This window comes from Cetorhinus maximus, chromosome 6 (genome assembly GCF_964194155.1).
Source record: "Cetorhinus maximus chromosome 6, sCetMax3.hap1.1, whole genome shotgun sequence".
Taxonomy (NCBI): domain Eukaryota; kingdom Metazoa; phylum Chordata; class Chondrichthyes; order Lamniformes; family Cetorhinidae; genus Cetorhinus; species Cetorhinus maximus.
Window position 1 is genome coordinate 30,064,218 of NC_135884.1, and position 13,675 is coordinate 30,077,892.

At 39.9% G+C, this 13,675-nt stretch overlaps 1 protein-coding gene across 1 annotated transcript in view; it reads left to right on the forward strand.

Annotated features, from left to right (window-relative positions):
• Positions 1 to 13,675, forward strand: part of cacna1db (calcium channel, voltage-dependent, L type, alpha 1D subunit, b) — a 681,678-nt gene that overhangs the window by 338,894 nt on the left and 329,109 nt on the right. Inside the window, exons 13-19 of the mRNA XM_078543507.1 lie at positions 1,808 to 2,033; positions 3,798 to 4,005; positions 5,295 to 5,415; positions 7,407 to 7,521; positions 8,353 to 8,443; positions 8,578 to 8,629; positions 11,643 to 11,769. Of these exons, the coding sequence (XP_078399633.1) occupies positions 1,808 to 2,033; positions 3,798 to 4,005; positions 5,295 to 5,415; positions 7,407 to 7,521; positions 8,353 to 8,443; positions 8,578 to 8,629; positions 11,643 to 11,769 (940 nt within the window). The remainder of the gene's footprint in view (positions 1 to 1,807; positions 2,034 to 3,797; positions 4,006 to 5,294; positions 5,416 to 7,406; positions 7,522 to 8,352; positions 8,444 to 8,577; positions 8,630 to 11,642; positions 11,770 to 13,675) is intronic.

A 13,675-nucleotide genomic window follows, 5' to 3' on the forward strand; every position in this document is an offset into this window, starting at 1 on the left:
TCGCAATGACTGATCATGCCAACTGTTATTGCAATATTACTACCAGGCCTATTTCATCCCACCTCCTAGCTAGCTCAACACCATTCTCTAAATAAGTTGTGTCTCATTTATGTTTTATTCAATGTGTAATGCAATGCGTGTAATGAATCTGATATAGTTCTGGTCATTTGTCTAGTCCTTTTTGACTCCTTTTCAAGGCTTTTTCCCCCCATTTTTAACATTGCCTTCTTATTTTTCACATGTCACTGCCTTTAGCAAGAAACTGAGATATGGGGCAGAATCTGAAATGCCAAGAGAAAGTGGATTTGGATGTGGGTGGGAGGGTGTTAGGTGGTCAAAGCCCTGAAATTTGATGTCATGCCCGACATGATACTGCCCACTTCCGGGTTTAACCTGGGCAGGTTTGCAGGTGAGTAGACAGCCCCCATGCAGCTGTCTGGGTAAGTCATTACAATGTGAAAATAGACAATTAGCTTTGAATTTAATCCAGCATTCTGGCTTTAACAGTCAATGGACAGGTTTCCCAAGCTGTCAGCAACTTGCTAAAGTTAAGCAGGCAATGGCACAATGGGGAGTGCTTCTTCAGGGAAATTAACAAGCTGGGAAGCCTTCAAATAGTGAAACTGAATAGCTGCAGCCATTCCTTTAACCAAAAATCTTTCCTGTGACAAATTCACTCATCCCATCTGCCCTCATTGATTAATTGGGAAACCTGGAAGCGGGAAGCTCATGCTATGGCTGTGTAAAGAACCATGGAAAAGCCCACTTGAATTGCAAATGGATTGCTGATGTGCTACTGGTTTTCCCACTGCATGGGGGTCTATTCAGTTCAGATTCCACCTGCAGGGCTGAATTTTGTGAAGCCGAAAGAGGGAGGCGACACCATTTTAGCCAGTGGCATGGCCTGAGTAGGCATATCACCGGAGGCAGTTAGTTAAGTGGCTGATGTGATTAAATGGACTATCCGCTTAAGGACAGCGCCACGCCCTGCATGGAAAGAGTGCATCGATGGCTGGACACTCACAAAGAAAGTCAAGTCAGGTTGGGGGAAGCTGGGTCCAAGCAGGCAAACAGGCCCTCGTGATCAGGTGTGGGAGGGGTTTAGGTGGAGGGGATCGTGAGGCACCAGTGGCGCCGGTAGAGATCCCTCCGTGGGCCATTGAGTGCCCATAAAGGAGGGACCCGCCCTAGCCTAGAACCCACTGAGAGGCCACCAGATAGTGGGCAGGCCCCTAAATGCTGTCAAAATGCCAGCAGAGGTGGGAAGTGCCCCTTAACTGCCTCCCAGTAGGTAGCCAAGCTGTCAACTTTTCCACTGCTGGCAAGTGGAACTGTGGCAGGAAGAAGGGACCTTGAAAAGAGCCTTGAAAATTCCAACCATCATTTTATTTCCATGACTGCTTTACTCAACACTATCTTATTGCTTTTAAGTACTCTTCAATCCTCAGCATTTCCTAATAATTCTACTATGTAGCACATGAAATATCATTATAGTGCCATTTTATTTTGTGAGCATATGTGGAAGGTTTTGCATGGACTGAATTTTTTTTAACTTTATTTTGCAGTTACTGTTTCTGGAGATATTTTGCACCTTATTTTCTGGAGATACTTTATACGTTAAACTATTTATCATTTCATTGGCCCCATCACTTTATCCTGCGTTCGTTTCCATTAAATCAATTATGTTAAAGTAGCAGTGTAGTGATTAGAAACAGACAACTGGAAAAAGAGCAATGATTAACTATGATTGAGGACTTTACCATGTCAATAATGTTTAACATTATTTTACTTTTCTATTGTATTATAGATATTGCAAATAAAGTCCTACTGGCTCTATTCACATGCGAGATGTTAGTGAAAATGTACAGCCTGGGTCTACAGGCATACTTTGTTTCTCTCTTTAATCGCTTTGATTGCTTTGTGGTTTGTGGAGGAATCATTGAAACTATCCTGGTGGAGTTAGAAATTATGTCTCCTTTGGGAATCTCGGTATTTAGATGTGTTCGGCTTCTAAGAATATTCAAAGTGACAAGGTAAGATTTACAATATATAGCTTCTTTTAATTATTTGTTAAACTTTATGCTCTATTCTACATCATAGTTTTTTATTACTTTGGTTCTATAGGTTCAATTATTAATAGTCATATTGCATGTTGTATTTGAGACCTTTGAACAGGGGTTGAAATGTATATTTATAACGTTTTCCACTTGCCATTTCCCCCCACCCCCAATTGTACAATGTACGAAATACCAAATATAGAACAGTATCTGTAAAACACTGGCTGAACTGCTTTATTTCACAGTTCTGCTCCTCAGTTCAGGGAGACAGAGCAACCAGACAGTACTCTTCTCAAGGTGAAACACAGCCAGAAGCATGCAAAGTTCTTTTCAAATTTTCACCTCACACACCTTAATATTGAAGCAGTGCTTAACATTACAACGATTAAATATATTCAAATATCAAAGTAATCTTATTACTGTAATAGTGTCCCTTAGCACACCATAAATAAGGTCACTTATCTAGGCACGTTCATCATCTGCAAACTGCCAGTAATTTACTCATCTATCAGGGGCCTTTCTCTTTATATACTTTTTTTCACACATCATTAATTAACTTTGTTTTGTTTATAACACATGTATTGAAATTCCCATTTTCAAGGCTTTCGTACGGCTTAAAACACATTCTTTGAGCAGGCTGTCTGCCAATGATTTGCCAGTTTGATTTTAAAAAGGGTCTAGGACCTCACTGGGATAATAGCATATGAATTCTTAATAATTAAAAACAAAGTGCTAGAAATACTCAACAGGTCTGGCAGCATCTGTGGAGAGAGAAACAGTCAATGTTTCGAATTGAATGTGACTTCTTCAGAACTGAAGGAAGGTAGAAATGTAATGTTCTCAAAAGAGAGAGAGGAAGAATAAAAGGGAAGACCTGGGATAGGGTAGAGGGTAGGAGAGATTAAAGAAAAAATTGTAATGGTACAAAAAACACAAGGAGTGGTAATGGTTCTTGTAAAGAAACAAAGCATTTGTCTAAAACAAAAACAGAAATACCTGGAAAAACTCAGCAGGTCTGGCAGCATCGGCAGAGAAGAGCAAAGCCAACGTTTCGAGTCCTCATGACCCTTCAACAGAATGGAAAGCAAAGCATTTGTCTAAATTGATACTCAACTGCAAGTGGCAGATAAATCCTTAATTATCAGGGGTTAAAAATGTTCAACTTTCCATAGCATTTATAAAAGTTAAGAAATTATATATAGTGGCATCTAGTAATATCTAGTTGCTTTGCTGGTTTCCTACTGAATGGATTCATGTTTCACTCCGCTGAGACTTTTCAGGATAGTTGGAATGTATGTGGGGGTGGGGATAAAAATAACGGTGTATGGCTTTTCATGCAACACTATGTCTGTGGTTATGGAAAAGTAATGATAGTTGTTTTGAAGGGGCTCGTGATTAGAACTGCTTTCTTTTTCCAGAAAGGGGTTACAGTGGAGTGTGAGGTTATTAAGGGAATAGAAAAACCGCAGAAGGAACAATCTACTGTAACTATTTCCTTTCCTATATCAGAATCTTAATATGTGACTTACCTATCTACATATACAGTATTTTAGATGCAATTGAATTTTTTTCCCGGTTACCATCAACAGTAAGTGGAATAATCAGAACTATGCAGTTGTATATAGCACTGCATTCACCTATTTTATGAATAGATTAATCACAAATTCTGAAGTTTCATACCTTACAGTCATGAGATTATTTTGAAACCAGTCTTCTAATGATGTAATTGTGTTTTGTTAGACACTGGCAATCACTGAGTAACCTGGTGGCCTCATTGCTGAACTCAATGCGATCCATTGCTTCCCTGCTGCTTCTGCTTTTCCTATTTATTATTATCTTTTCACTGCTGGGAATGCAGCTTTTTGGTGGCAAATTTAACTTTGATGAAACACAAACAAAACGGAGTACCTTTGATAACTTTCCACAAGCTCTTCTCACTGTATTCCAGGTAATTATACTTAATTAACCAATGATGAAGGAAGAGTTCCTTTGTGCGCTACATGTAACAAAACTATATATTCCTTCTTCATAAATGGGTCTACAGCTTCATTGTATGTAGCATACAGGGAAAATATTTTCCTTGTGTTTTCACATGAGTATGACAGAAAACCAATTAGGAGAATCTAATGAGCTGTGAAATGAGGTTTTCATATAGGCAAGGATGGGAAAAGCAAATACAAATTTGAAATTGCATCTAAGAAGAATTAGTAGGTCATTACAGGGATTTTGCCAAAGCCTACCTCAGCAGTGGGGAGTTTCACTCACAAGAACCATAGATCAGTGATAGAGCTACAGTGTTGCAGCCTCAACCCTCTGAACTGTGGTCCTGGTGGTACAGGATTACCCTTTTGACGTCACATTTTAGAAAATTATTTTCGAGAAAGCATGGATTATTTTGTATAATAGCAGTATATAGTAACAAAATATAATAAAAAATAGTGCAAATACACACCGTGTGGGAGTAAGATGTCAGATTTATTTTTGATGATCCCTAGTCTCAGCTGAAGTTCATTAACACATTTTAATTATATTTGCTAAGGAAGAGAAATCATCAAAAACTATTGGCTGCTTCATTTTTGGACAGTTTCCAAAGGTAGTACTGGGATTTCGGAGTTTACAGCTATAGTCCCTGGTGACAGTTCATTGCAGAATAACATGTAATCTGCCTCTGTTGGAACATAGTATTGAGATGGTTAAGCACAGGGCCCAGCTAAGTGGCACAGCTAATTTTTCATGAGTAGTATTGATTGAACATTTAGGTATTTATATTGCCTTTCACCATATAGAAAATACATACAAAATGCTACTTCAAAACATAAAAAATTAAAAAGACAGGTTTATATTGTACACACAGATGTAACAGGTCTGAAGTGGCCTGATGCCAAATCTGCTCAGTTTTCTCTAACGTATTTACACTTTTTGGTGCAATTCAGTGCCTCCCCATCGTAAAGTTCTGCAATCAGGAAGTCAGCGAACTGTGGGTTCAAACCTGTATCACATTACTCCATGGCATCACGACAAATTGATGCTCAACATGATGTTCATCATGTACTCCCAGCATCTGATTCAGTTAAAAGTGAAGGAAGAATAGTTTTCTGTTATGTATAATTAATTTGTTACATTTTTAATATTAATTTGTTGTTAACAAGCTATTATAATACATTAAAAGTTGGGAATATTTAGTACTAATTTTGTTGATATTCGGTTAAGAAAATGTTTATGGATGTATTCAAATAGATTTTAACTGGCGAAGATTGGAATATGGTGATGTACGATGGAATTATGGCATATGGTGGACCATCCTCCTCAGGGATGATAGTTTGTATATATTTCATCATTCTGTTCATATGTGGTAATTGTATCCTTCTCAATCAGTATGACAGATAAAACTATCATTTTTCAGTATTAAAAATAAAGCAATATTTTTTCCTCCGGTCATTATTGTTTGTAAGTCGACCAATGTCTATATAAAGTCGGTTTTCTCCATTTATACTCATTCTGATTTTTTTCACAACTAGCATTAGCAAACAGATGAAAATGTTACCAAATTCTATTTCACCTTCTTCAGTTTTTTTTAAATGCAATCAAATGTGTCAAAAGCTGGAATCATCTGCTTTCTCTGGTGGCAGGCTTGGAGGTGGGAAGGGCATTGGTGGAGTACCTAAATCCCACTCGCTTCCCACCTCTGACACAATTAAGTTGTGGGTGGGAAGGCCCATGGTCGACCTTCCCACCCCGCTGCCAATTGAGTCCCATAAGTGTCCAATTAATGACCACTTAAACGGGCCTCAACCCAGCTGCAGGCAGGCCTGTTGCCGTGCAACTAAAACCATGCAGCCAGCTTGACACCACCTAGATGGGCTTCCTCCATCAAAGGCACTCAGACAGCTTGACAGCTCAGTTCATAGCACCCTCACCTTTGAATCAGAGGGTTGTGGGTTCATGTCCCACTCCCGGAAACCAAGAACTGTGATTGTACTCAAAAGAGTTGCAATCTGTGACTGTTGATAACTCGAAAGAGTTTCAAGATAGACTTTATAAGAGGTGTCAGCTGTGGCTCAGTTCATAGCACCCTCGCCTTTGAATCAGAAGGTTGTGGGTTCATGTCCCACTCCTGGAAAAACCATGAACTGTGATTGTACTCGAAAGAGTTGCAATCTGTGACTGTTGATAACTCGAAAGAGTATCAAAGGCACTCAGTGCCTGATCGAGGGACTGGACATCAGGAAGGCGGTGGTGGGGGGGCTGCTGAGAATCACCTCCCCCTCACCCTTGCTGCTGACCACCTGCACCTGCGACCCCCCCCACCCCACTATATTACTTACCTGTGGCCAGGGTTGCTCCATGATCCTGGAATTCCAGTAACTGTCCTTCTAGCAGCAGCCACGGCCTCCCCAGTGGCGCTGTTGAATACATGAGCTGCCAGCCAATCAGAGGCCGACAGCTCTCTGTAGGCAAGACTCCTGCCTTGGGACTCTTGATTGCAGGGGAAGGCCTGCTGCCGGCGTCGGTACTGCCTGATGGGCTTGTGGTTCAGCAGGCCTTCCTTAAAGGCAGCGCTAGTCTCTTACTGGTACTCCAGACAGCAGGCGAGACCCCCCCTACCTCCACCGACCCCTCAACAAGGTTCCATCCCATATTTCTATGCAAGGAGAGGCAACAGAGATGATTTTAATCCTGCTCACTCGGCAGAATGGAGAAAATAGATGGTTAAAATGGTGGTTGGGTGCTTCCCACTAAGTTCTTGACTTGTTCCTGCCTACTGCCACTTTAACGTGTCATGGATGCGTTTTGTTCATCCTAGTGGTTGTATATTGCACTAACACCCCTTGGGCTCAGTTGGCTAGACAGCTGGTTTGTGATGCAGAGTGAAGCCAACAGTGCAGGTTCAATTCCTGTGCTGGCTGAGGTCATCCTTGAAGGTTCAACCTCACCCCTTGCCTGTGGTGTGGTGACTCTCAGGTTAAACTCACCACCAGTCCTCTCTAATGAGAGAGCAGCCCCTGGAACTATGGCAACTTTTGCTAACACCCCTAGTTAAAATTGAAGTTGAGATTTCTGTTGCTACTTATCTTTAAGAGACAACTGGAAGTACACACTTATTGTACACTTATTTGCAATGTCTAATAAATTTTACATTTGAACTGATCCATTTTATTTGATGTTGTGGGTAGTGTCAGTTGTAAGATAATTTCTGTAACACTTAAGTTGTCAAATGGCATGTAATCCTCTTAAAATTGAAGTTGAACTATGAATCACTTTTATTAGATCACAAAAAGTGAATATCTTAAACTAACATAAATAATTTAGATGGTTATATTAACATTTTCCTTAAGTGATCTTCTCTAGACATCTTACTGAATGTCTTTTTGGCCATCGCTGTTGATAATTTGGCTGATGCTGAAAGTTTAAACACTGTACAAAAAGAAACTGAGGAAGAAAGAGAAAGGAAAAGAAGTGCCAGGTAATTAGTTAACATACTTTACAATAAGATCCCTACATGGTTCTATAGAAGCTAAATCTCAAGTAATTCTGCAGTCTAAACCAAACGTATATTAATTCAAACCTTAAACTTGTCTGACATTTCAATGGATTCGTCATTGCAAGATGTATGCCACATGTGGATAAAGCACTTTTCAGTTCTTAGCCTTTGTTGCTTATTCATGGAGAGAAAGAAAACAAGTCAGAATGCCTAATTAGCTGGTCACACTTTGATACTGCGTGTGACTGTGCAGAGTTCCAATTTACCTGGAAGAATCATAGCATTGAAAAGCAGGAGTTGTTCTGCAAAATAATAAGAAAAAAATAGGCAAATACCAATTAAATTAAATTGTTCTTCGCTCAGTTAACTTGGATGAATCCGAATGGTTTTCTAATATCTGAGAAAAGAGAGAGAATACTCATGGAAGTCAGTCTGTAACAGGCATAAATGTATATTGGGTGAGATACTAACCTGCATTTCCATACCCAAACTTCCAGGAGTGTTCAAGAATCATACTCCTGCTGCATGGCAAGCACTGTTCACTGCCCCTGCTTTTTTTCTCTCATATCATAGAACTCATTTACAACTTTGAAAGGATGAAAGCTTATGTCTTGCTGCTATTTGGATCCAGAACTTTTTGGCCTAGAATATAATAATCTGACCTACCCTGTGATCCTAAACTTTAGATCCCACCACAAGTTTAGACCATTGTTTCAACTTTCAGAGGACTATATTATGCTCACTCATAAGCACATCAAAAGCGTAATTCTTTTTGTATAAATGGTGAAACATATCAATGTATCTTATTTTTAGAACTGCCAGTTCAGAGAAAAGAGAGGATGGGAAATATGAAATTGATGGAATAGGTGAAAACAATGACAGGAGAATGCTGACTGGCACTCAGGTAAATAAACCATCTTAATAAATTAAAGTTGAAAACTATATACTTTCAAATGATACAATGAAACCTTTGGTTATGACTGGAAATATTTTTGGAAGAAATAATTTATGATTACTGTGTTCTTTAATGCTTGGAAGATTTCAATTGATGAAGAAGATAAGGATCCTTATCCGCCCAGTGATGTGCCAGGTATGGAAAACAGATGTTTATTTTTATAAAGAAACTCATGTGTATAAATTAATCTTTTGATACTACCTGCGAAACAGTCTACCGTACGCTGTACCACTGAGTATTAGGATACAAATTTATGCATGCAATTCTCCATATGTAGAGTTTGAAATCTCAGACTGACCTTCAAAGAAATAGAGGGAAAATTGGAAGTTGTGTTCATCTGGGCTCCTAACAGCTAGAAAGAAAGAAACTTTTGAATTTATTTAGTGCCTTTCATCACCTCATAAGATCTAAAGCCAAATGATTACTTTTGAAATGTAGTTATGCTGTTTCGTAGGCAAATATGGCAACCACTTTGTACACAAAGGGGTCCCACAAATTGCAGTGAGTTAGTTAGAGAACAGCATTAGCCTGGCACATGATTTCTTAAGCTTTCACTTAGTTTAGAAAAAGTCAGATAAGTATTTCCGTAGGGTGTGGAAGCGCAGTTGTTGAGCGTTTTCAAGATTTGAGATCGCTAGATATTTGAGCATGATAGGAATCAAGAGATATGGGGTTGGGGAAGAAAAGTAAGGTTGGGGTGGAAGATGAATCATAATCTTATTGAATGGCAGTGCAGGCTTGAGAAGTAGTGTGACTTATTAGCCCCTAGTTTCTTATGTTCTTATGGTTGCACTGTGCAGTGACATTGCAAACCCATTGATTTCATTTGGTCAGTATTTCTGACAAAATTGAAAAGATATTAAGCTGGAAATTGATATGTTTTGTGTCCATCTTTCAGGGTTCTTCCTTTCTGACTCTTGCCCAACTGATTTTTCTTTTATTATGGACTGTTTGACTGTGTTGAACAACATAGCTAAAGCCAGGAGTTTCCGGTCCCGCCAGCGGCGGGAATCGGTGTGGATGGGACCAGAAGATTTGGACAGCTGTCAAAAGTCCATTTAATTTGGTTGAGAATTTCTGGTTCCACTGGTGTCAGGGCTGGAAAACCCTGTCCTAAGTCTGAACCTGTTCTCAACTGACATCAACAAATGCATATTTTCTATAACAGGGACTGTGGCTGATTTAGCCACAATACCAAAGGGGCTGAGGCTAATTGTAGCAACCATACTAGCATTTTGGCTTAGATCAGCCAGCTCACCATAGATCAGGAACAAGCTTAGGGGTTGAGTTCAACCTGGAGTTGGTTTTGGACAAACGGCTGCAGAACAGGTACAAAATGCTTAACTTTGACAAAAGCTACTTTAGTGGCTACATGACTGCAGTCTGGAGTACATACCCTGGATATGAGAGAAAACAGTCGGAACTACAAATCTCAGACCTCACTTAATTTGAGTGTTGGTGTCCACAGGAAAGGTGATGTATTAGTTGGCTCTGCTAGTTAAAGTATTGGTGACCTTCTGCTATACATGCAGGCTGGAAGATTCAGGTGATGTCCCCTGTGACTGTGTGGAAAAGCTTGAGACAAAGGAGTTAGGGGTCATGGTAACTTTGACAGACACTGGATAAGTATAGCCATCTGGGTTTAAACAGCAGGTCCTGTTGTAGGAGGCTGCATAGATTAGTGACAGCCTGCCTGGTGCACTGTTCTGATGCAGTGCTCTTCAGTTAAGCTCAGGAACGTGACTTTGCCTATTGGTCCAATGGATTAGTTAAGGAGGCCCCCTACAAGCAGCCCCTTCATCTGTCTTCCAACAGGCTCAGCTGTTCCTCATCCTGTTTGCTGAGGGTGCTGCTGCAGCTGCTGTTTCTCTTCCACCAACTGTTACTCCATCCAAAGCAATGAAGCAAAAATGACACCCTTGATAAGTTGTGAGAGCTCAGTTAGGGTGAGTAAGACCAAACTAATAAAAACAACCAAGCTTTGAACTTAAAAATCCACTAAGCATGTTGGCATTGCATGTTGGCATTACCATCACTGAATCCCTCATCATAACATTCTGGGGTTATAATTGACCAAAATCTGAACTGGACCAGCTACATAAATGTTGTCTCTATAGAGCAGGTCAGAGACTGAGCAATTTATGTGAATGGCTCATCTCCTAACACCCCAAAGCCCCTCTACCACCTACAAGGCACAAGTCAGAATTGAGATGGAATAATTTCCACTTGCCTGGGTGGGTGCAGCTCCAACAACATTCAAGATTTCTTCAACACTATCTAGGACAAAGCAGTCACCTGATTGACATTGCATCACTGGTTTAAACAGCCACTGCCTCCAACATTGGAGTAACGTAGCTAGAGTGCGTACTAGCTACAGGGTACCTTCTTTCTGTTGGCCAGGTCAGCTTCCCGACTGCCCCATATTGCATTGGCTCAGAGATGGTGAGCGGCAGCTGGGCATCCGTTTGTGGCGTGCAAGTCACCAGATGTATGTTAATGAAGTTCAGCCCTCCAAGTAAACTGGGCCTCCTGCAGCAAGTATCAGATGGCTGATCTGTGCCTACTGTTGGCTAACTGTTTAGAGGTTCAAATCTTTTCTTCGAGATATCTTTGATTTTTTACAAGGTAGCAAGGAATTTTGATATTATCTGAATCCTTTATTGCACTTTAATTCTGCTCTTTATTGACATTTTTAATGACCTAATGATTTCACCAATAGGTGGTGCTTTGCTTAATAAACATAATCAATTTCAATAGGTCTTCATTTTGTTCTTATAAATTTATTCCGTTATCTCATAGCAATAGTTAGCTACAGTATTGTGCAATTCTCAAATAATGCAGGTATTAATTTCTCTGATTTTAACATGTGCATAAAAACATAATTCTGTTCTATTAAAAACATTAAAAATGTGCTGAATCATAACCTTTGGTAAACAACCTACATTAAATCATATATTAAAAATAGCATGCTTATGTTTTCGTTTGTTCTGAAAATATTGGTTTTGAAAATGACTTTTCAGATGAAAGGAGGTGCAAGTCTTAATTAAAAGAGAGATTTTCAAAAATACTTTGATGAAAATCAGCTTTATTTATTACCATAAGAAAGGACAAGTGCTTGACTGTTTTTTGTTTATTCATTTGAATGAAGATGATGATGATGAGCCAGAAATACCAGTTGGACCTCGACCTCAAAGATTGGAAGACCTAAACCTGAAGGAAAAAATTGTGCCCATTCCAGAAGGGAGTGCTTTCTTCTTATTTAGTAATACCAATCCGTATGTATGGCATAACATATTTTTATTCAAAACTATATTTGGAATTTAGTAATTGATACAATCAAAGCACTAATTTGTTGAGATGATGATAGCATAATTTTGTGACAGTAATATTTCTGCAATGTAAATTCCTTTAACAACTAGAATATTCAATTATATTCTAAATAGTAAATTAAATGTTTTTTTTTACATCCATCAATTTTAGAAGTAACAATATATTATCAAGGTTTTACAAGTGAAAATTATTTATTATTATTGGTGCTGTTATTATATTTCAGTGTCAGGTTGGAATAAATTTACTTTATCATTGCTAGGCAGGAATATATGATACTAAATGAGTATGCAACTTTTTTTATATTGACCATTTTATTTTGAGGAAAGTTCTACCTTCTCTTCTGTACACCTGGACTCTTGCTTCTATTTCCAGATTTTATTCCCCCTGCTGAGAGACGCTATAGCACCTGGTTAACATCCCATATTGGGCACAACTGAAATCAGGAGCTGAGCAAGTGAGGGGATTGAATTTACATCCACTGTATGGCACTGAGTTGCAAACCTTGTACCGCATCTATTAATTTCAACTTCCCATATCTTGGCCTAAAAATAGATTCACTTTTTAATTATCCATTAACCAACACAAACTAGTTTACAATAGATTTAAAGAGCTCAGAAAATAAAACCTAGGCTAGAATTTTACGTCCCACTGGCGAGCGGGCGCCCGACCTGTCCAGCCACAAAATGAGCATCCTCATCGCGTGATATCTCGCTCGGTGGGCGCACACAGCAGTCAGAAGTGCACCCGCCCACAATTAAGCGGGCAATTAAGCTCAGTAGGAGGCACTTGAAAGTGATTTTTCGTGGCTCATCCACTTGAAAGCGATTTTTCGTGGCTCATCTACTTTTATGGTTGGCGGACGGGCCAATCAGCCAGGTGGCCTTTACATTTTTGCTCAAACCTGGATCCAGGGCGGGATGAAATCTCCGTGGAGAAATAAAAAAAAGAGATACCTGGGGACTTTATTTATGAGGTATGCCTTCAGATGCTTGCTTGTGCTGCATGAACATATTTTGCAGCACTTTTATTGTTTTGTTTATTCTCAGACTACTATATGCCTTTAGGGAGCTCACTGGAAGCACTCACCAGCACTTGCAGTGACATCGACGCCTGCCCTCTTCCTGCCCTCTTCCCGCACCCACTGGCAGTGCTGAGCCTTTCTCAATGTGTGTTTCATGATCGCACGCGTCCAACGAGCAAAAAATTCAGGCCCTAAAGTTGAACAGCTGCTGTGGAGAAGAAGCAGGGTGGGCACATGAGTCCTTATGCCACATAAGTGTAGAGGAGCAGAACATCTTCCCTCCAGTTAACTGAGAAACACTGTGTTCAGTGAATCAGTATCAGCAGGGAGCCTGTGAAGAGCTATGTTACTATGTCACCAGCTTCAGCACCCACTGCAGCCCAGCACCAGGCACAGACTTCATTGCCTGTGGTTCTGAAGCTGATTTTGGTCCTGAATTTCTACACCTCAGGCTCATTCAAAGCTGAAACATGTGATATAATGATAGCAACCCATTTGCAATGTATTGCTGGTTACTATCGTGCTCTTTGCTAAATAAAGCAAATTCAAAACTTTTCTGATGGTGGCAGCAAAACAGAAAGACAGAGCTCTGGCCTTCGCCAGGATCTCAGGCTTCACCCAGGTGCTGGCATATCAAGAATCCTCAATATACACCAAAGGAAGGACTTCTACACACACAATTTTCAACTGGTGTATGATACCAGCTTTCCTGGCAGTTGTCATGATGTCTTTCTCTTTTTCCAGTTCTCTATTCACATCTCTTGAGGAACATAGTTTGGCTGCTTAGGGACAAGAGGCATTGCCTGAGTACATGGCTCATGACATCTAAG